The sequence below is a fragment of the Oncorhynchus kisutch genome, linkage group LG6, assembly GCF_002021735.2.
Source record: "Oncorhynchus kisutch isolate 150728-3 linkage group LG6, Okis_V2, whole genome shotgun sequence".
Classification (NCBI taxonomy): Eukaryota; Metazoa; Chordata; class Actinopteri; order Salmoniformes; family Salmonidae; genus Oncorhynchus; species Oncorhynchus kisutch.
Window position 1 is genome coordinate 38,268,664 of NC_034179.2, and position 24,454 is coordinate 38,293,117.

A 24,454-nucleotide genomic window follows, 5' to 3' on the forward strand; every position below is an offset into this window, starting at 1 on the left:
ACACAGCTCGGACACCAATGCACGCATACCCCACAAGACATGCCATCAGAGGTCTATTCACAGTCCCCAAGTCCAAAACAGATATGAGAGGCCCAAAGTACTACATAGAGGCTTGGGGGTAGAAGCTGTTCAGGCTCCTGTTGGTTCCAGACTTGATGCAGCAGGACCGCTTGCCGTGTCAACAGAGAGAACTAGGGGGGGGGGGGGGAATTATTATGAATGAATGAAGATTAGAGCAACTAATTACCAGAGCCATATTCTCTAGGCCTAAAACTCTGCTAATTACTTTAGTTCAAGCCAGACTTCTTCCCAATCCCCACAATGCAGATGATGTAAAGAGTTGGAAATCCAGTGTGAAACACTTTCTCCAACACTGATATCGCTGGTCTCTAGACTGTAACTTCCATTGTGCTTGTATTTCCCCCAGACACACAACTGTAACAAAATCAACATGCTGATTCAGACTGACATTGTCAGTGTGAAAATGCCTACCCTCCAAAGGAAAACCCCCCCACCTAAAACATCAGTAGCATCTCAAGGGAAATAAGCTTTGATTCTGAGCGAGTCACTCTGTATTCTGAGCATCTGTGGACTACACACGGCTATGGCTGGCCTTTGGCTGTGTGTCATACACTGGTCATATTACCTCTGGTGTGATTATGGATTGTGAACAAATGAGTGAAACATCAGGCACTGCAAACGTTTATACCGGACATTTTATTGAAATAATAGAGGATACAGTGCCACCTTGACGACGAGGAGTGATGCAGTATCAATAGGTTAGCTTGAGGAGAAGAATCATATTACTTCTTACTACAGCCGTTCTTTAGGCTTATTCCTGGTTGCTGGGCTTATAAGTATATTAAATATTTTTTCTCAAACAAGTTCTGGATGGGAAAGCTACACCCAAATACACCGTTATAATATCTTGCTTGGGATACATGCAGTCAAATTCTGGGCAAAGATAAGACCATCCCCTGTAGCCAAGTGTTGTTTTGAGAATGAGGAAAACAGACAGCAAAGATTTTTTGGGGAGCAATGGACACCGCTTCCATGCAGGTTTACAGGCACATCAGCATGTGGCAACAATAAAATTAGAAAGCTGAAGTCACAAACACAATTGGTACCCTTCAGACTGCACTTTACATTGACTTCAATAAAAATAATTAATAAAATGATCAACAATGTTTAAGCTCAACTACCAGAGGTCTAGCAAGCATGGTTAGTCATAGAGATATGGCATATTAAAATCACATCAGTTTGTATACATTTATTAATACAACTTCCACAAGGACTTGGTACATAACTGGAATATAGCGCCAACGTTTTTCTGTTATGGAATACAAGCACACTAATTCTGGGTTACAAGGTAGTAATATAATAATCATCTTTCATTAGTCGTACAGAACTTTAGGTCTACAAACTACACCACGTCACTGCACAGTATAATCATAGAAGGGGGACCCTGGTCATTAGGTGGCCTGCAAGCACTACATAGCCTCCATGTTTAGGATAAAGCAATGCCAGGGAGGTTATTTTAACTGCAGAACACCACAAACACGTACAGTAGGTATGTAATTGATGACAGTATGGGGTTGTTATCTACTATGAAAATAGCAACTGATATTGACCCTGGCTTTGGGTTTGACCCAAGGTTTAGGGTTTAGTTTTGTTTGGAGGAACAGCTGCAAATGGAATATCAATAACTATCTTACATAAAAAGAATAACAAATAATCTCATTGGAATCAACATAAAATTATTACAGTATAACAGAATGGACAACTCATGCCACACTCACAATTGGCATAATAATTAATACTGCAACACAAAATCAGCAAAGGGACATGGATTATTGGAAATCTAGGAATGACTATAACTGTGTTTGATGGCTGCTGCAGGTCGAGCAATCAGAAAAGCGTTGAGAAGCTTGAAATTATCAGCTACCTGCAAGTATCAATAAAAAAGAACAATGGCACAGACTGGAGCAAACAAGTAATAATAGCCATCATAAATAGTGGTCAGCATAGTGGTTACTAAAATGAGTAGAGAATGACATCCACTAATGCATTAAAATTATGGCAGCCTGACAATTTCATGTTCCCCGTTCCTGCTCTTGCCTCTCACTACTGCCATCTTGGCCCAGAATGGTACTTGTTGCATCATGGAGACATACTGTAGCAACTGGTTCAACTGGAAACGTCCGCCCCAGTAAGGCCTGGAAGATGGCACCAAATCAAGTATCTCTTGTGGAACGGTTGGGAAAGTAGGAAAAGTACCATGGAAGCAGAACAAGCATAAAAAATAGACACAAAACATATGATATTACACTTTCCAATATTGGCAATACAGTACAAAGAGGTGGGACCGATGGCTTAGTGAATATGAAAGATTTCTTCTTCTTTTTGGAGAGCTTCACCATCAACCACGTTTTACGACATTAAGACATTTAGTTTAGGATGGAGTGGGGATGTCACATTCTCCCATGGAGGTAAAGATGGTGGAGAGGAATGAGGGAAAGGAATAATACATGACTAAAACGCTAACAGCTGCTGTTTGTTCATGGGGCGAGGTGTGGAGTGGAGTGGAGGGTGGTGAGTGGACGGACGGAAGGTTCAGTTCTTCAGGACTGAGTCGTACACCTGGTAGACATACTGGGTCACCTCAGGAGCCCGGCACTTCAAGGACAGCTGGAAGAGAGGATAGGAAAAACTATAGGTTACATTTCAGCTCAATAAGTCTGAGTACATTTCACCTTCTCTACTGCACAACAGTTGAATTGCTTTTCGGCAATTATCCCAGAGAGGTTATATGACTACAGACCCGTAGCACTCACGTCCATAGCCATGAAGTGCTTTGAAAGGCTGGTAATGGCTCACACCAACACCATAACACCAGAAACCCTAGACCCACTCCAAAATGCATACCGCCCAAACAGATCCATAGATGATGCAATCTCTATTGCACTCCACACTGTTTCCACCTGGACAAAAGGAACACTTATGTGAGAATGCTATCTATTCATTGACTACAGCTCAGTGTTCACCACCATAGTACCCTCAAAGCTCATCACTAAGCTAAGAACCCTGGGACTAAACACCTCCCTCTGCAACTGGATCCTGGACTTCCTGACGGGCCGCCCCCAGGTGGTAAGGTTAGGTAGCAACACATCTGCCACGCTGATCCTCAACACTGGAGCTCAACAACGATGATCACCAACAACGACGAGACAGCCTATAGGGAGGAGGTCAAAGACCTGGCCGGGTGGTGCCAGAATAACAAACCTATCCCTCAACGTAACCAAGAGTAAGGAGATGATTGTGGACTACAGGAAAAGGAGGACCGAGCACACCCCCATTCTCATCGATGGGGCTGTAGTGGAGCAGGTTGAGAGTATCAAGTTCCTTGGTTCCAAATTAGAATGGTCTAAACACACCAAGACGGTTGTGAAGAGAGCATGACAAAGCCTATTCCCCTTCAGGAAACTAAAAAGAATTGGCATGGGTCCTGAGATCCTCAAAAGGTTCTACAGCTGCAACATCGAGAGCATCCTGACCGGTTGCATCACTGCCTGGTAGGACATTTGCTCAGCCTCCGACCGCAAGGCACTTCAGAGGGTAGTGCGTACGGCCCAGTACATCACTGGGGCAAAGCTGCCTGCCATCCAGGACCTCGACACCAGGCGGTGTCAGAGGAGGGCCCTAAAAATTGTCAAAGACTCCAGCCACCCAGTCATAGACTGTTCTCTCTACTACCGCAAGGCAAGCAGTACCGGAGTGCCAAGTCTAGGACAAAAAGGCTTCTCAACAGTTTTTACCCCCAAGCCATAAGACTGCTGAACAGGTAATCAAATAGCTACCCGGACTATTTGCATTGTGTGCCCCCCCAACCCCTCTTTTACGCTGCTGCCACTCTGTTTATCATATATGCATAGTCACTTTAACTATACATGCATGTACATACTGCCTCAATTGGCCTGGCCAACCAGTGCTCCCGCACATTGGCTAACCGGGCTATCTGCATTGTTTCTCGCCACCCGCCAACCCCTCTTTTACGCTACTGCTACTCTGTCCATCATATAGGCATAGCCACTTTAACCATATGTACACGTACATACTACCTCAATAAGCCTGACTAACCTGTAGCCTCGCTACTGTATACAGCCTCGCTACTGTGATTTTCCACTGTCTTTTTACTGTTGTTTTTATTTCTTTACTTACCTATTGTTCACCTAATACCTGTTTTGCACTATTGATTAGAGCCTGTAAGTAAGCATTTCACTGTAAGGTCTAAACCTGTTGTATTCAGCACACGTGACAAATAAACCTTGATTTGACGAATACAAATTAACAAAGTTAAATAAAATTGAAATTATATTTTCTCTAAACGATTTGAGGGAGTTTGTGTTCGGCGGTTAACAAAGAAATAGGTATTCCTATATGCTTAATTTAGAGTTAATAATATAACTTTACTTTGTACCGTTGTGCCCTTCTCCCTGAGCGCCGCTCACTCCATCACGTGATCGGGTCTTTCTCACAGGCTACAAGTGAAGATAGACACATTGGGGACGCAACTTCGTGCATCCTTACCCAACTCCAAGGTGTCTATTAAAGATATTGGAAGAAATGTTCACATTTGCTTTTCGTCAGCCAACAAGATGAGTAGACCTAACGAACAGCAAAAGCATTAGCCTATGTCAATCTACTATCCCCCATAGTACAAAGGTCAACCTATTCTATTTTGTGCGAGAAATAAATATACCAAACGTCTGGAACATATAAAATAAACAGAAGTTAAAAAAAAATACATAAATAAAAAAGACAACTAATAAATAAATAAAAACAAATAGAAAAATAACAAATAATTAAGGAGCAACAATAAAACAACAGTAGTGAGACTATATACAGGGGTTACCGGTACAGAGTCAATATGAGGTGCACCGGTCAGTCGAGGTAATTGAGGTAATATGTACATGTAGGTAGAGGTAAAGTGATTAGGCATGGATAATAAACAGAGTAGCAGCAGCTTAAAAATGGGGGTGGGAGCAATGCAGATAGTCTGGGTAGCCATTTGATCAGCTGTTCAGGAGTCTTACGGCTTGGGGGTAGAAGCTGTTAAGAAGTATTTTTGACGTAGACTTGGCGCGCCGGTACCGCTTGCCATGCAGTAGCAGAGAGAACCATCTGTGACTAGGGTGGCTGGAGTCTTTGGCAATTTTTAGAGCCTTCCTCTGACACTGCCTGGTATAGAGGTCCTGGATGGCAGGAAGTTGGCCCCAGTGATGTACTGGGCCGTACGCACTACCCTCTGCAATGCCTTGCGGTCGGAGGCAGTGCAGTTGCCATACCAGGCAGTGATGCAACCATGCTCTCGATGGTGCAGCTGTCAAAGCTTTTGAGGATCTGAGGACCCATGGCCAATCTTTTCAATCTCCTGAGGGGGAATAGGCATGGTCGTGCCCTGTTCACAACTGTCTTGGGTGTTTGAACCATGATAGTTTGACGGTGATGTGGACAGCAAAGGAACAATTATATGCTTCAAGCACTGCGCTGTTTATGACTTCAAGCCTATCAACTCCCGAGATTAGGCTGGTGTAACCGATGTGAAATGGCTAGCTAGTTAGCGGGGTGCGCGCTAATAGTGTTTCAAACGTCACTCGCTCTGAGACTTGGAGTAGTTCCCCTTGCTCTGCAAGGGTGCCGCGGCTTTTGTGGAGCGATGGGTAACGATGCCTCGAGGGTTGCTGTTGTCGATGTGTTCCTGGTTCGAGCCCAGGTAGGGGCGAGGAGAGGGACGGAAGCTATACTGTTATACTGGCAATACTAAAGTGCCTATAAGAACATCCAATAGTCAAAGGTATATGTAATACAAATGGTATAGAGAGAAATAGTCCTATAATTCCTATAATAACCTCAACCTAAAACTTCTTACCTGGGAATATTGAAGACTCATGTTAAAAGGAACCACCAGCTTTCATATGTTCTCATGTTCTGAGCAAGGAACTTCAACGTTAGCTTTTTTACATGGCACATATTGTACTTTTACTTTCTTCTCCAACACTTTGTTTTTGCATTATTTAAACCAAATTTAACATGTTTCATTATTTATTTGAGGCTAAATTGATTTAATTGATGTATTATATTAAGTTAAAATAAAAGTTTATTCAGTATTGTTGTAATTGTCATTATTACAAATAAATATATTTAAAAAATAAATAATAATAATAAAAATAATACAAGTGTCCATTAATCGGCAGTGGCTTTTTTTGGTCCTCCAATAATCGGTATCGGTGTTGAAAAATCATTATTGGTCGACCTCTAGTACGAATATGATTAGTTTCTTATGCTGGGCATCATGCTCTTTTGCACACCAGTATCTCTACCTGCACATGACCATCTGATCATTTATCACTCCAGTGTTAATCTGCAAAATTTTAATTATCCGCCTACCTCCGCATGCCTTTTGCACACAATGTATATAGACTCTTTTTTTCTTTCTACTGTGTTATTGACTTGTTTATTGTTTACTCCATGTGTAACTGTGTTGTCTGTTCACACTGCTATGCTTTATCTTGGCCAGGTCGCAGTTGTAAATGAGAACTTGTTCTCAACAAGCCTACCTGGTTAAATGAATGTGAAATAAAAAAAATAAAAAAAACATTCACAAGTGATAATATATAATTCACAAGATATAGGCTAATATTGTCACCCATCAGACTTCTTGCTTTAATCTTGTCTTTAGATATCCTAAATAGCATGGGTGAAATTTGTTTTGATTTTGAATGGACCATTATTATGCACCTGTATCGAAACAGGGTCAGCGGGAAAAAACACATGTCATCTATGCACTTAAATACCGAATGGAGGACGCTTTTCTCCGTTTATTTTCATGCCAGCCAGGTAGGCTATACTCCTGTTGTAAATATAAGCAATGTGCTTAATATTAGGAAAGTTGAGAAATAAATATAGTAGGCCTAGGCAATAGAAAGCTGGTTCTCCTATTTTTATTAGAGGTCATCACCGTCACCATTTACCGTGACTAAATGGTGACCTGGAATTTTACTGCCTTCATGACTCGTGACCGCCAATGTGGGGGTAATACGGTCAAAGCAACAGCCCTAGACCTGACCATGCCTGTATTTAGGAGCTATTTTGCAGTGCTATATGGGTCTTTTGACCTTGATCATAGCCAATCTTGAGGAGCAAAAGTTAACCAAGCAGCACGTCTGCTGCCGAGGTCACCCATTACTCTGCCAGAGGACATGTCATTCCCAATGAGTCCTCAATGATGAACAGGTTCCTTCAAACATATGATAAGGGAACAGGATATAGCTGGGTGTGTGTAAAACAAAGGTTGATAACTTGTATTACTTCCATAAACCATCTCTAGGTACCACTTCCTGGATGTAACATGCACTTCATTACAGGGGAGTGTAGCGAAGGTGCTGTCTCAGTGAGAATGGCTATCAATTATTTCCTGGGTCAAACATTCCATTAAAGGCTAAGTCTACTCATGAAGGTCACGCAATGACTACAGCGTTTACAAAACACAAAAGTGTTTATTTGCCTGGTACTCTAGTGAGGGAAGGGTGGAAATATAAAGAGCCTTCTGCTTGGCACTTCAGACTTCTGACAAAAACACTAAGTGACTTCTGAGTTCAGAATGAGGAGAGTTGAGGTTAGGCGGGTGTTTTACCGTGTAGTTGGGGTTGCCGGGTTGGATGCGGAGCTCAGCCAGGATCCAGATGCCATTGGTGAGCTTGAGTGACTGGTAGAGCATGTCCTGGCCCTCCACGTTCCTCTTGGCGATGGTGTAAATGTTGTCGTTCTGCAGCTTCCCCGACACAGTGTCTGCAAGGTCACATTACATATGAGTCAGGTATATACTAGAAGTGTGGATATAAATTCTCCGTTTTTTCAGGATTTCTGGAGTCATGAGGGAATAGGCTGCGGGGGAATACTTAAAATGGGAATTTTGGGAAGATTTCAGGAATTTTCCAACCCTACTTTATGTGGAGATCAGCGCCACACAGGCAAAGCTCAGCCTCATGGGCTGTAGGCTATTCTACGGTCAACTACTTATAAGTGCACATTGGATCAGTGCATTCTCCATTGTAGTGCAGTTCAGCAGTTGTAATTAATATATTTTTTACTGACAGTACTCATTCAGACATACACATCTGAGAGGAGATTTATCTATAGAGGCATTGTATTGTACAGTAGTAGCTTAATTTTTGGGAACTGCATTCTCCAGTCTAGGAACATGAGGTTTTTGCTTTATTACTAGGTATTGGGCTATATATGCAGTGGTTTCTACAGTTTCCATTGTTGGTTTGCAGCGTCATCTAAAAAAAGGACTGAGGGACTCAATACAACAAGAGAGAAGGAGATTGATTTCATGTAAGACAAAATTCATAATAATAACAGTATGTGAAAAACCAACAACTAGGCCATTAGCTGCTTTCTGAGTCATATTAGACTACACACATTGCCATGACCTACATCAGCTGCCTATTCCTCTGTCCCAGTCAATCTGTACCCTTAAGGCAACTCTAATGGTTTCTCTGTGAGCCTGGCTAACTACTGGCAGTGGGGAGCAGCTCAGCTATTATATCTACATTAGCTTCATGAAACAACTGCTGGAGCTTAGTCCCTCCTTTGTGCCTCTAAGTGAAAAAAAAGTGTCTTGATCCAAGTCAGACTGAGGAAGAGGAACAGAGCTAGGGTAACTTTTAACAGTGCTGTGAACATTGAAGCAATACATTGAATGTCATGGATGTAACCTAGCCTGTAAGCTGTACTCTTATGTGGACTGTCAATATAGGGAGTAGCTACTACAACTTCCAGATCTCACATCTAGAGGTGGGGATGTCACTATAGACACTATGTCTAATGGGCTTAAAACCATAGGTCAATGGACAAACTACCACTACCATAAAGTCTGACCCTGAGGCCCATGTCCCATTGTAGGTCCTGTCCTGAGCAATCGTCAGTGCCACTGCTCTCAGCCCTCAGTCACTCTGTTGTCTGGGGCAACCAGGCATGGTGTGGGCTATCATTAAAGAGCTTGTGTGAAGTCTCCTTCAGGGAAAGAGGGGGAGGGGTGAGGCGAAATGCCTTGAAAGGAGTCCTGAGAGGTAGGTGGTGGATGGAGAGAAGGAGAAAGACAAGTGTCAAAAAAGAAAGAAGCAGGACAAGTGACAGTGGGGGAATGAATTTCATCTCTCCTACAGCGCAGTGGAAAAGCTTCCTGTATGACTAGTCTCTATTATGTTACAGTCTGCAGGGAAGCTTCTAGTGGTCAAGGCTCCCAACTCCATACTGCTCAAACCGTTTACCTTTGAGCAACACCTGTCAGTCATAGATGGTAAATGGCTGCTTTTTGTTACCCTACTTTGTTTGAATGTGAGATGCAACTTAAGTGGTGTTTGTATTTTTGTGTGGCCAATTAGTGCTTTGTAATTTTCAGGGCAAAAAGTGAAATGTCTTTTTGTATTTTTCAGGGCAGAAAGGATGTCAGTTGTGTTTTAATAACAGCCTTTGAAACCATCCAACCACTATCACAATGACATTCTATGTCCTCAGATGAACAAGGGAAACAAAACATTGATTACTGGGAAAATGTTATATCCATTAAAATGAAAAGTATGATTCAAGACCATTTAATGTGTTGAAAGATTACCTTAATTAGCTAGCTAGTATGTTGCCTACTTGGTGGCAAACATTTTGTATTTGCTATGCTATTATTCTCGCTTGCATGACTCATGGGTCTACTGTGGCTGTGGAAAGAGCCTTGTTTTAAATTAGGCTACTGGAGAATTGCTTGTCACGCTACAAAGAAAGCATCTAAAAACAGAGGTGGTAACATAATAAGACTCTCCATATTTGACTGAGGAAAAATGTAGGCAGCAAAATACATTTTCATAATCATCTTCCAGAGATATCATCTTCCAAAAATGTACACTACCGTTCAAAAGTTTGGGGTCATTTAGAAAAGTCCTTGTTTTTGAAAGAAAAGCTTATTTTTTTGCCCATTAAAATAACATCAAATTGATCAGAAATAGAGTGTAGACGTTGTCAATGACTATTGTAGCTGGAAACTGCTGATTTTTTATGGAATATCTATATAGGCGTACAGAGAACCAATATCAGCAACCATCACTCCTTCGTTCCAATGGCACGTTGTGTTAGTTATTCAAGTTTATAGTTTGAAAAGGCTAATTGATCATTAGAAAACCCCTTTGCAAATATGTTAGCACAGCTGAAAACAGTTGTGCTGATTAAAGAAGCAATAAAAAAAACTGGTCTTCTTTCGACTAGTTGAGTATCTGGAGCATCAGCATTTGTGGGTTCAATTACAGGCTCAAAATGGCCAGAAACAAAGAACTTTCTTCTGAAACTCATCAGTCTATTCTTGTTCTGAAAAATGAAGGCTATTCCATGTGAGACATTGCCAAGAAACTGAAGATCTCATACAATGCTGTGACCTACTCCCTTCACAGAACAGCACAAACTGGCTCTAACCTGAAAAGAAAGAGGAGTGGGAGAGGCCCTGGTGCACAACTGATCAAGAGGACAAGTACATTAGTGTCTCTAGTTTGAGAAACAGACGCCTCACAAGTCCTCAACTGGCAGCTTCATTAAATAGTACCCGCAAAACACCAGTCTCAACGTTAACAGTGAAGAGGCGACTCCGGGATGCTGGTCTTCTAGGCAGAGTTGCAAAGAAAAAGCCAAATCTCAGACTGGCCAATAAAAAGAAAAGATTAAGATGGACAAAAGAACAGACACTGAACAGAGGAAAATAGTCTAATAAATGAAAAAAGCATCTAAAATCAACAATGTCATAATTTTCAATTAAAAGTAGACTCTGCGAAATTATGTTGCCTTGAGCAGCACTACAGATATTGCGATGTGCGAGATGCAAGTCTTCACTCCCACACAGTATCTGCTTCACGCTGCTAGAGCCCAAAACAGTGTGGGAGTTTGGCCGCGAGCTTCATAGGGATGGGCATGAGTAATTGAGTACATGAACAGACGTCAAACGTCAATCTTTAACCAGAGATATACAGTGAGGGAAAAAAGTATTTGATCTCCTGCTGATTTTGTACATTTGCCCACTGACAAAGAAATGATCAGTCTATAATTTTAATGGTAGGTTTATTTGAACAGTGAGAGACAGAATAACAACAAAAAAATACAGAAAGACGCATGTCAAAAATGTTATAAATTGATTTGCATTTTAATGAGGGAAATAAGTATTTGACCCCCTCTCAATCAGAAAGATTTCTGTCTCCCAGGTATCTTTTATACAGGTAACGAGCTGACATTAGGAGCACACTCTTAAAGGGAGTGATCCTAATCTCAGCTTGTTACCTGTATAAAAGACACCTGTCCACCATGGCCATAACCAAAGATCTATTTGAATATGTCAGGGACAAGATTGTAGACCTACACAAGGCTGGTATGGGCTACAACACCATCGCCAAGCAGCTTGGTGAGGTGACAACGATTTGTGCGATTATTCGCAAATGGAAGAAACACAAAAGAACTGTCAATCTCCCTCGGCCTGGGGCTCCATGCAAGATCTCACCTCCTGGAGTTGCAATGATCATGAGAACGGTGAGGAATCAGCCCAGAACTACACGGGAGGATCTTGTCAATGATCTCAAGACAGCTGGGATCATAGTCACCAAGAAAACAATTGGTAACACACTACGCCGTGAAGGACTGAAATCCTGCAGCGCCCGCAAGGTCCCCCTGCTCAAGAAAGCACATATACATGCCCGTCTGAAGTTTGCCAATGAACATCTGATTGATTCAGAGGACAACTGGGTGAACGTGTTGTGGTCAGATGAGACCAAAATGGAGCTCTTTGGCATCAACCCCAAGAACACCATCCCCACCGTCAAACATGGAGGTGGAAACATTATGCTTTGGGGGTGTTTTTCTGCTAAGGGGACAGGACAACTTCACCGCATCAAAGGGACGATGGACGGGGCCATGTACCGTCAAATCTTGGGTAAGAACCTCCTTCCCTCAGCCAGGGCATTGAAAATGGTTAATGGATGGGTATTCCAGCATGAGAATGACCCAAAACACACAGCCAAGGCAACAAAGAAGTGGCTCAAGAAGAAGCACATTAAGGTCCTGGAGTGGCCTAGCCAGAAAATCTTTAGAGGGAGCCGAATGTTCGAGTTGCCAAACGTCAGCCTCGAAACCTTAATGACTTGGAGAAGATCTGCAAAGAGGAGTGGGACCAAATCCCTCCTGAGATGTGTGCAAACCTGGTGGCCAACTACAAGAAACGTCTGACCTCTGTGATTGCCAACCAGGGTTTTGCCACCAAGTACTAAGTCAAGTTTTGCAGAGTGGTCAAATACTTATTTCCCTCATTAAAATGCAAATCAATTTATAACATTCTTGACATGTGTTTTTCTGGATTGTTTTGTTGTTATTCAATCTCTCACTGTTCAAATAAACCTACAATTAAAATTAGACGGATAATTTCTTTGTCAGTGGGCAAACGTACAAAATCAGCTATATGTAGAGTACCAGAGCTAAAGGTTTGGACACCTACTCATTCAGGTTATTTTTTATTTTATTTTATACTATTTTCTACATTGTAGAATAATAGTGAAGACATCAAAACTATAAAATCACACATATGGAATCATGTAGTAAGCAAAAAAGTGTTAAACAAATCAAAGAATATTTAAGATTCTTCAAAATAGCCACCATTTGCCTTGAAAACAGCTTTGCACACTCTTGGCATTCTCTCAACCAGCTTCATGAGGTAGTCATCTGGAATGCATTTCAATTAACAGGTGTTCCTTCTTAAAAAGTTAATTTGTGGAATTTCTTTCCTTCTTAATGCGTTTGAGCCGATCAGATAGCCCTATTTGGGAAAAGACCAAGTCCATATTATGGCAAGAACAGCTCAAATAAGCAAAGAGAAACAACAGTCCATCAATACTTCAAGATCAGTCGCAAGTGCAGTCGCAAAACCCATGAAGCACTATGATCAAACTGGCTCTCATGAGGCAGACACAGGAAAGGAAGACCCAGAATTAACTCTGTTCCAGAGGATAAGTTCATTAGAGTTTACTGCACCTCAGATTGCAGCCCAAATAAATGCTTCACTGAGTTCAAGAAAGACGCATCTCAACATCAACTGTTCAGAGGAGACTGCGTAAATCAGCCCTTCATGGTAGAATTGCTGCAAAGAAACCACTCCTAAAGGACACCAATAATAAGAGACTTGCTTGGGCCAAGAAACAAGAGCAATGGACATTAGATCAGTGGAAATCTGTTCTTTGGTCTGGTGAGTCCAGGTTTGAGATTTTTGGTTCCAACCACCGTGTCTTTGTGAGACGCAGAGTAGGTGAACGGGTTCTCTGCGTGTGTGGTTCCCACCGTGAAGCATGGAGGAGGTGGTGTGATGGTGCTTTTTTGGTGACACTGTCTGTGATTTATTTAGAATTCAAGGCACACTTAACCAGCCTAGTTATTACAGCATTCTGCAGCGATAGGCCATCCCATCTGGTTTGCGCTTAGAGGGACTATCATTTGTTTTTCAACAGGACAATGACCCAAACACACCTCCAGGCTGTGTAAGGGCTATTTGACCAAGAAGAAGAGTGATGAGTGCTGCATCAGATGACATGGTCTCCACAATCACCCAAGCTCAACCCAATTGAGATGGTTTTGGGATAAGTAGGACTGCAGAGTGAAGGAAAAGCAGCCAACATATGTGATCAGCATATGTTGGAACTCCTTCAAGACTGTTGGAAATGCAGAAGCTGGTTGAGAGAAGCCCAAGAGTGTGCAACACTGTCATCAAGGCAAAGGGTGGCTACTTTGAAGAATCTATAATTTATTTAGATTTGTTTAACAGTTTTTTGGTTACTATGATTCCATATGAGTTATTTCATATTTTTAATGTCATCACTATTATTTTACAATTTAGAAAATAGTGAAAATAAAGAAAAACCTTTGAATGAGTAGGTACAGTTGAAGTCAGAAGTTCACATACACCTTGGAGTCATTAAAACTGGTTTTTCAACCACTCCACCCATTTTTTGTTAACAAACTATAGTTTTGGAAAGTCGGTTAGGACTTCTATTTTGTGCATGACACAAGTAATTTTCCAACAAATCTTTACAGACAGATTATTTATTTATTTTATTTCACATCTATCACTCCAGTGTTAATTTGCTAAACTGTAATTACTTCGCTACTATGGCCTATTTATTGCCTTACCTCCTTACTCCATTTGCACACACTGTAAATATACTTTTCTATAGTGTTATTGACTGTACTTTTCTTTATCCATGTGTAACTCTGTTTTATGTCACACTGCTTTGCTTTAACTTGGCCAGGTCGCAGTTGTAAATGAGAACTTGTTCTCAACTGGCCTACCTGGTTAAATAAAAATAAAACAAAAAAACACACATTTTTATTTATTTCACTTAAACACAATTCCAGTGGGTCAGATGTTTACATGCACTAAGTTGATTGTGCCTTTAAACAGATTGGAAGATTCCAGAGAATGATGTCATGACTTTAGAAGCTTCTGATAGGCTAATTGACATAATTTGAGTCAATTGGAGGGGTACCTGTGGATGTATTTCAAGGCCGACCTTCAAACTCAGTGCCTCTTTGCTTGACATCATGGGAAAATCAAAAGAAATCAGCCAAGACCTCAAAAATAATTGTAGACCTCCACAAGTCTGGTTCATCCTTGGGAGCAATTTCCAAACGCCTGAAGGTACCACATTCATCTGTACAAACAATAGTACGCAAGTATATACACCATGGGACCACGCAGCCGTCATACGGCTCAGGAAGGAGACGCGTTCTGTCTCCTAGAGATGAACGTACCTTGGTGCGAAAAGTGCAAATCAATCCCAGAACAGCAGCAAGGGACTGTAGGAAACAGGTACAAAAGTATCTATAGCCACAGTAAAACGAGTCCTATATAGACATAACCTGAAAGGCCGCTCAGCTAGGAAGAAGCCACTGCTCCAAAACCACCATAAAAAAGCCTGACTACGGTTTGCAACTGCACATGGGGACAAAGATCATACTTTTTGTGTCCTCTGATCTGATGAAACAAATGGGTCTTCCAAATGGACACGCATTTAAAAGCAATTCTACCAAATACTAATTGAGTGTATGTAAACGTCTGACCCACTGGGATTTGATGACTTTGTGGTTTGATGGTTTCAAAAGGTTACCTGCGGTACCACCTGTCCAGGTTGGTAAATAAAACACTGCATATAGACTAAACAATAACTAAAGCTACTTCCCTCCAATATAACTTTCCCAAAACAAGGACGGCCCTTTATCTGCCCTGTAATTGGCTCAACGTGTTAGATCTGTGAAAGGAGAGGATAGTAGTAGTAAGTGTGATTCAGACATGAGCTCTGTAAGGACAATAGGCCTGATATATTACCAAATAATATTTTAGGATGACAAAAACACCAACAAGTCACCGAACACAAGCACGCCCAGAGATGTCATATCTTTCAAAAACTGACTGAGCATATCATGAGCAAAAGGTTTTTCTATTGGCCTCATAGGTTAATGGATGTCATTTGTCCATTTTACATGCGTCAAAAGTTGAAATAAATTGAACTTTTGACAGCTAGGCAGATGCATAGAGCGCTCTTCATGCATTTCCTCCTTCTCTGCATGCTTTCTCCTCATCAAATGACATCTCCTTCCACTGAATCACCAGCACTCAATCGATAGGAAACAACACCAACTCGACACTGTCCTTCACTTGTGCTCGAAGCAGTTAAAAAAAAGGACAAAAGATCTTATCCCATTGTACTCTTGGTAACTTAAACACAATGGAGTGTTCAAAACCACACTAAGCTGCAATTTCAACATCACCTAACAAATGTCCTTTGACATAAAAAAGATAGAGGAATACAGGAAGCTAGATTGTTGATGAGACTCAATTGTCTTATCATTTGTGTTTGTGCCTGATTACTGTAGATGACTATGTGGTGTGTATGTCATCCCAAATATTAGCAGCATTGTGGATCGACTCATGTCCTCACGCTTTAAGACTGAATCACGCAAGGTTACATTTTTAAAGCATAGCGTGAACAGCTCCGATGATGGACATTTGAGCCGTACTGCTTGAAAGACTTGTGTTTCTCGATAGGCTGGGTTTCAGTACAGTCATAGTTAGGAGGGTGAAAGATGACCCTCTCCAACACAAACACAGTGTACATTTTCATTCTAGATCTGTATTAGTGTTTTCATACCATTGAGCAGTAGGAGGAAAACCCCACAGATAAAAATAGTGACAGCCCTTAGAGTACATATCATGGTCAGAAATGTTTAGTTTTTTTCTCACATGGTGCATAAAACTTAAGTTAGTGTTCAAAGGTACATATAGCTTTCATCCACAGAGGTAAAGAAGCCTACCTGCGTTTAAGTGGCACTCCTTGATCTGGTACTGCAGCTCGTTCTCATTGGGGATGTCTTTCCAGGTTGCCAGGAACACCTGTCGCTCTGAGGCAGATGAAGATGGTGGGAAACAAGAGTGACACCTGAACTGAGCGGGGAGCTACAAAAGGTCCTTGTGTTGGTATAAAATAAACTCTTCAAACTCTTTGGTGGTAATGGCTCTACTGCTATGGTAATGAGCTGGATATTGAGTGTTTGAGAGTGTTGCTTCCAGACACACGTACCCATTTTACCGTCCTCCACAAAGAAAATGTTGAGTGGGATAAGCCCGCTGAAGTAGAAAACATCAATGTTGTTCTTCACAGCCACCTGTGGACAAAAGACAACACAACGTTAATATGACATCAGTCAGTGCCTTAGTGCCATGCACTAGAGATGGCTGATTTGGACATATAGAATTCCAATAAGCCCTCAAACACTTCTGAGCACTTAGGAGCATGAGAAAGATGAGGCAGACAACTATAAATATAGAATTGCTCTAAATAAGAAAAAGTGCTCTTAAAATGTCCATGCAGTGTCTGTCATGGCTAGACAGAAGTGAGACTGGAGGTGTCTATTTGTGAGTGGCGAGGGCTTAAAGCTGAGTGTATGGTCTGTTGGACTCTGCAACTAATGCAGTATACAGCCATCATGGGCACTCTGAGCTCTCTCTGAACTTGATTCATATTTCTGGCTTCATGGAGAGACCCTCCGGCAGGCAGTCCTTACTCTGTTCACGAATAGACATTATCAGAAGACCAGACCCTGGCCGGCCTCACCTGTACTTGACAGGAACAGTGTGTGAAAGTTGACCATTGCTAAGCACCGAGGACACACACACACAAAGAGAGAGAGACATAAATACAAAACACACAAACCTTATCTGGTATGACGGAGTTGTCGATTCCGTGGAAAAACTTTCCCCCATTAGCTCACAACGCAACTCGCATTGTGACACAACATGGAATTAGAGCTCCGTCAGAAAATCAATTAATCCACAAAAGGACAATCGTCTCCACCTACACATCTGAACCAAACTGATGTCCTGTCTGGGTTTCAAAAAATCCCCATGATATAACACCCAAGCTCATTACAGAGGCCTTTTGATTTGTTTAGTGTCACATGATCAGAGTCATAGACATACTAATAAAGTATATCAAAACACAAGACGCATCACAATGGGGAGTGTGGGAGAGGTGTCGGAATCACATGGTAAATATCCCTAGGCTGTGTTGTGATTAAGTACCAAAGCTGACAATAACTATTATCTTTGTTAGTACTTAGAAGTCTTCATTACAACTTAGGGACTCTGAGGTAATTATTAGAATGAACACTGAGGTGAATCAGGGTCAGTAGTGTCCCTTCCAGCAGCTAGGAATAGAAGCTGCTGAATGGTGGGATTTGTAGATATTTATAGTCATTATTATCATCAATTACTCAATCTGCTGTTTTCTTATAGAATGGCCTAAGGACAAATGTGATTGGCAAAATGTGTCACTACAGGCACCAAACATTTTTCAAATGTAACTAGGCAAGTCAGTTAAGAACAAATTCTTATTTCCAATGACGGCCTACTGGCCAAACCCTAACCCGGACGACGCTGTGCCAATTTTGCACCGCCTTACGGGACTCCCAATCACGGCCGGTTGTGATACAGCCTGGAAGCGAACCAGGGTCTGTAGTGACGCATCTAGCACTGAGATGCTGCGCCACTCGGGAGCCCCATGAGCAAATCTTCTGAAAAAAAAGGACACAAGCGGTTGAATATTCACTATTGAATGTCATTCTGCATTTATGAGTAAGTAGATACTATATGAGCAGTGTTCATTTCAGCAGTATGTGGACCCAACCCAGATGAAAAGCTGTGGTGTGGTGAGCTCAAACACTCTAAAGGTGGTCTGCTTACCACCGGGCCTTCAGAGAGACAGATATTTTCTCACACACACACACACACACACAACCACACAAACAATACCCATGCCGGGAAGGCAAGAACAGAAAAGGAGGAATCATTATAGGATGGAGGCTAGCCTGGGATATAGGAAGAAATAAAGTAGCTGTCTCAGCTGGAGAGCCCTGTAAAGTAGTGTTATTTTGGCTGAATGGTTTCCAGTGCCATCTCTCTCAGCCACTGAACAGTGAAAATGAGATGACTGGAACTACTAAAGTCTGCTGATGGATGGGCTGCTTTCCAGGATAGCTGAGTAGCTGTTATATATTGCCCTTATAAAGGCCTACGTGCTCTTATGCATATTATCAAAGAATTTACAGAGCTGTAAAAAAGGGCTATGTATTCAATTTCTGAGACTGGATTTACAGAAAGCTATTCCAGTGAATTGCCTTCCCTCCATAAAAATGTGAGCTTACGAAATGAAAGTTTGTGCGGGGGCACTGAAAGCTGGAGTCCATTGTCCAGTTGGTGGCTGTCCTGTGGTGGTGGAGCACATTAGAGCCAACACTGTGGGCTCAAACTACTAACAGGCTTTATTGTCCTCAGCTTGACGGCCATGTGTGTGGGCTGAAGACTGAACCCTCCAGCTCATCTCTCGGACGCAAGACAGAAGCACCTAATTCTGTAGATTATAGTTTGATAAACAGCATTTAGAATACTGCTTTCTCTGGGGACTTAATACCTAGTTTTACATATGCTGCAACGAGGCTGTAAAAAAGACAGGATCAAAAGCATATAAACAAATGCCATACATTGAGGATATCTTGAAGTTTGAAATGAACTTTTATTATAAAATGCATTTAACTTGTTTTTTTGTTTTCCATTGTAATAGGTCTCGGGCTTGAAAGAGGAGTTTGCACACTGTACGTTGTTCCAGGAGGGAAAAAAACTACAGTACCACTCATTCAAGACTCTTTATTTTTACTATTTTCTACATTGTAGAATAATAGTGAAGACATCAAAACTATAAATAAAAGAGACGCATATGGAATCATGTAGTAACCAAATCCAAATATATTTTAGATTTTAGATTCTTCAAAGTAGCCACCATATGCCTTGACAGCTTTGCACACTCTTGGCATTCTCTCAACCTGCTTTTACCTGCAATGCTTTTCCAACAGTCTTGACGGAGTTCCCATATATGCTGAGCACTTGTTGGCTGCTTTTCCTTCACTCTGTGGTCCAACTCATCCCAAACCATCTCAATTGGGTTGACGTCGGGTGATTGTGGAGGCCAGGTCATCTGATGCAGCACCCCATCATTCTCCTTCTTGGTCAAATAGCCCTTACACAGCCTGGAGGTGTGTTGGGTCATTGTCCTGTTGAAAAACAAATGATAGTCCCACTAAGCGGCAGCGTAGCCTAGTGGTTAGAGCATTGGACTAGTAACCGGAAGGTTGCGAGTTCAAACCCCCGAGCTGACAAGGTACAAATCTGTCGTTCTGCCCCTGAACAGGCAGTTAACCCACTGTTCCCAGGCCGTCATTGAAAATAAGAATGTGTTCTTAACTGACTTGCCTAGTTAAATAAAGGTAAAAAAAAAATTAAAAAATAAAATAAAAAGCGCAAACCAGATGGTATGGCATATCACTGCAGGATGCTGTGGTAGCCATGCTGGTTAAGTGTACCTTGAATTCTAAATAAATCACAGACAGTGTCACCGAAAAAGCAGACCCACACCATCACACCTCCTCTATTCTTCACAGTGGGAACCACACATGTGGAGATCATCTGTTCACCTACTCTGCTTCTCACAAAGACACGGTGGTTGGAACCAAAAATCTCTCATTTGGACTCATCAGACCAAAGGACAGATTTCCACCGGACTAATGTCCATTGCTCGTGTTTCTTATTTTTATTGGTGTCCTTTAGTAGTGGTTTCTTTGCAGCAATTCGAACCTGAAGGCCTGATTCACGCAGTCTTCTCTGAACAGTTGATGTTGAGATGTGTCTGTTACTTGAACTCTGTGAAGCATTTATTTGGGCAGCAATTTCTGAGGCTGGTAACTCTAATGAACTTATCCTCTGCAGCAGAAGTAACTCTGGGTCTTCCTTTCCTCTCGCGGTCCTCAAGAGCCAGTTTCATCATAATGATGGATGGTTTTTGTCCTTGAAGAAACTTTCAAAGTTCTTGAAATTTTCCGAATTGACTGACCTTCATGACTTAAAGTAATGATGGACTGTGTTTCCCTTTGCTTATTTGAGCTGTTCTTGCCATAATATGGAATTGGTCTTTTACCAAATAAGGATATCTTCTGTATACCACCCCTACCTTGTCACAACACAACTGATTGGCTCAAACTCACAAAGGAAAGAAATTCCACAAATTAACTTTTAACAAAACACACCTGTTAAATTACATGTATTCCAGGCAACTACCTCATGAAGCTGGTTGAGAATGCCAAGAGTATCCAAACCTGCCATCAAGACAAAGGGTGGCTACTTTGAAGAATCTCAAATATAAAATATATTTTGATTTGTTTAACCCTTTTTTGGTTACTGCATGATTCTATGTGTGTGATGTCATATTTTTTATGTCTTCACTACTATTCTACTATGTAGAAATTAGTCAAGTAAAGAAAAACCCTTGAATGAGTAGGTGTGTCCAAACTTTTGACTGGTACGTATAGTTGGAGAGAAAAAAACACTGGCGTTGCTGGAGTGCTTCAGGCAAAAAGTAGGGTGCTTAACCTGGCAGGCATTGATTACAGAGTCAACAGGAACATTAAAATACAAGAGAAAGACCGAAGATGATGGGCCTCGTTTCCCAGAACCTTCGTAGCGTTAAGATCATCATTAGAACCTTTCTACGATCTATCTTTAGAAGCCAAGGTGTTTCCCAGAACCTTCGTTAGTAACGTGGTAGGAAAGATGCATCGTTAAAAACACTCATAAGCCTAAACTCCATCGTTATCGGGAAATCGGGCCCGGAAGGCGCCGGACGAAATGGCAGCAGTTTTACGGGCGCCCAACCAATTGTGCTATTATGTGGGGGTTTTTAGCTGTAATTGTAACTCAATTTGTACATAATGTTTCTGCAACCGTATCTTACAGCAGAAAAGAGCTTCTGGATATCAGGACAGCGATCACTCACCTCGGATTAGACAAAGATTTTTTCAACAACAAGCAAGACTCACATGATATCCTCCAAACACTCGGCAGGGCCGACATCCCAGTTATTCGCAAGAGGAAGCGACGCAGATACAGAGGACGAAGAGCAGTCAGGACCCGCAGTTGGCGAGTAGGAAATCTGCCATTACGGTCAATATTACAACATGCAATCATTGGACAAAAAATTAGACGAGGTACGATCACGAATATCCTACCAACGGGACATCAAAAACTGTAATATCCTATGTTTCACGGAATCGCGGCTGAATGACGACATGGATATTCAGCTAGCGGGATATACGCTGGACCGGCAGGATAGAATAGCACACTCCGATAAGACGAGGGGCGGCGGTCTGTGCATATTTGTAAACAACAGCTGGTGCACGAAATCTATTGAAGTCTCTAGATTTTGCTTGCCTGAAGTAGAGTATATTGTGATAAATTGCAGGCCACACTACTTGCCTAGACAGTTCTCAGCTATACTGTTTATTTACCACCACAAACAGATGCTGGCACTAAGACCACACTCAGTCAGCTGTATAAGGAAATAAGGAAACAGGGAAAAAATATTCCAAAACATGCATCCTGCTTGCAACAAGGCACTAATATAATACTGCAAGAAAATGTGGTAAAGCAATTCACTTTTTGTCCTGAGTAGAAAGTGTTGTTTGGGCAAATCCAACACAACACATTATGGAGTACCACTCTCCATATTTTCAAGCATAGTGGTGGCTGCATCATGTTTTGGGTATGCTTGTAATCGTTAAGGGCTGTAATCGTTAAGGAGTTTTTCAGGATAAAAAAAAAATGTACGGAATAGAGCTAAGCACAGGCAAAATCCTAGAGGAAAATTTGGTTCCGTCTGCTTTCCACCAGACACTGGGAGATGAATTCACCTTTCAAAAGGACAATAACCTAAAACACTGGAGTTACCAAGAAAACCGTGAATGTTCCTGAGTGGCAGAGTTACAGTTTTAACTTTAATCTACTTTAAAATATATGGAAAGACTTGAAAATGGTTGTCAATTATTAGCAATTATCAACAAACAACTTGACAGAGCTTGAAGCATTTTGAAAAGAATAATAGGCAAACAGAAAGACTCACAGCTGGTATCGCTGCCAAGGGCACTTCTACAAAGTATTGACTCGGGTGTAAATCCTTATATAAATACATTTGCTAAAAAATCTAGAAACATGTTTTCACTTTGTCATTATGGGGTATTGTGTGTAGATGGGTGAAAAAAAATGTAATCCATTTTGAATTCAGGCTTTAACACAACAAAATGTGGAATTAAGTCGAGGGGTATGAATACTTTCTGAAGGCACTGTAGGCCCATTATCTTTTCTACTTACTTTACATCTGGTTTAAGTTGACACTGAAAGCGTTTTTTCCAATCCCAATTTTTTTTTGAAATAAATGTACACTGTTTAGACTTCGGTAATCTGAAAAAAATGCTTTGGCGGCCCGCCCAAGGATTAAAAATGGCAGAAAAATCCCTGAGAGGTAGGCTGCTCTTGCCGAGCATGCTTTACATAACCAGAAAATACATGTAGGAGTTTACCTGTAGGTTGTTCAGTGGGTCCATCTTCATGACTGGCCCAATGGTGTTGAGAGGCAGGGAAACTTCAATACTCTGGCTGGGCATCAGTGGAGTGTGGATGGGCAGAGGGGTGGTGGGGATCACTCCGAAACTAGACAACATAAATTGCATAACAGGGTCTTAAGTGCTTCAGGTGACTGGAGCTAAATACACTACATGAGAAAAAGTATGGACACCTGCTCGTCGAACATCTCATTCCAAAATCATGGGCATTAATATGGAGCTGGTATATGGAGTTTGCTGCTATAACAGCCTCCACTCTTCTGGGAATGCTTTCCACAAGATGTTATATTATTGCTGCAAGGACTTGATTCCTTTCAGCCAAAATAGGGTTGAGGTCAGGGCACTGTGCAGGCCAGTCAAGTTCCTCCACACCGATCTTAACAAACCATTTCTGTATGGACCTCACTTTGTGCACAAGAGTATTGCCATGTTGAAACAGGAAAGGGCCTTCCCCAAACGGTTGCAACAAAGTTGGAAGCACAGAATGGTCTAGAATGTCATTGTATGCAGTAAAATTAAGATTTCCCTTCACTGGAACTAAGGGGCCTAGCCCGAACCATGATAAACAGCCCCAGTCCATTATTCCTCCTCCACCAAACTTTACAGTTGGCACTATGCATTGGGGCAGGTAGCGTTCTCCTGGCATCAGCAAAACCCAGATTCATCCGTGGGACTGCCAGATGGTGAAGCGTGATTCATCACTCCAGAGAACGCGTTTCCACTGCTCTAGAGTCCAAAGGCGGCGAGCTTTACACACAACTCCAGCCGACGCTTGGCATTGTGATACATGGCTGCTCGGCCATGGAAACCCATTTCATCTTGCTCCCGACGAACAGTTCCTGGTGCTGATGTTGCTTCCAGAGGAAGATTGAAACTCGGTAGTGAGTGTTGCAACAGAGGACAGACGATTTACAACGTGCTAAGTGCTTCAGCGGTCCCATTCTGTGAGCTTGTGTGGCCTACCAACTTTCAGTTTTCGATTTCACAATAACAGCACTTGCACTTAACTGGAGCAGCGCAGAAATTTGACGAACTGACTTGTTGGAATGGTAGCATTCTATGACGGTGCCATGGTGAACGTTTGAGCTCTACAGTAAGGCCATTCTACTGCCAACGTTTGTCTATGGAGATTGCATGGCCCTGTCAACAATGGGTGTGGCTGAAATAGCTGAATCGACTCATTTAAAGGGGTGTCCACATACTTTTGTATATACAGTGTATAGGTCTGCTCTTCACAATTCCTTGTATTCCAGAGTAGTGGTCGTGTTTAGTTATCATACAGTATGCTCCCATACTGTACCAACATAAGGAGCCGAGTGCACATAAT

At 41.8% G+C, this 24,454-nt stretch overlaps 1 protein-coding gene across 2 annotated transcripts in view; it reads right to left on the minus strand.

Moving 5' to 3' along the window:
* Positions 1-1,204: 1,204 nt before the first annotated feature.
* Positions 1,205-24,454, minus strand: part of LOC109892801 (AP-2 complex subunit beta) — a 59,144-nt gene continuing 35,894 nt past the window's right edge. For both annotated transcript variants that reach the window (XM_020485585.2, XM_020485584.2), the window contains 5 exons: positions 23,086-23,215; positions 16,707-16,791; positions 16,441-16,527; positions 7,694-7,848; positions 1,205-2,688 (listed from right to left, as the gene is read on the minus strand). In XM_020485585.2, the coding sequence (XP_020341174.1) occupies positions 2,614-2,688; positions 7,694-7,848; positions 16,441-16,527; positions 16,707-16,791; positions 23,086-23,215 (532 nt within the window). In that variant the 3' untranslated portion in view covers positions 1,205-2,613. The remainder of the gene's footprint in view (positions 2,689-7,693; positions 7,849-16,440; positions 16,528-16,706; positions 16,792-23,085; positions 23,216-24,454) is intronic.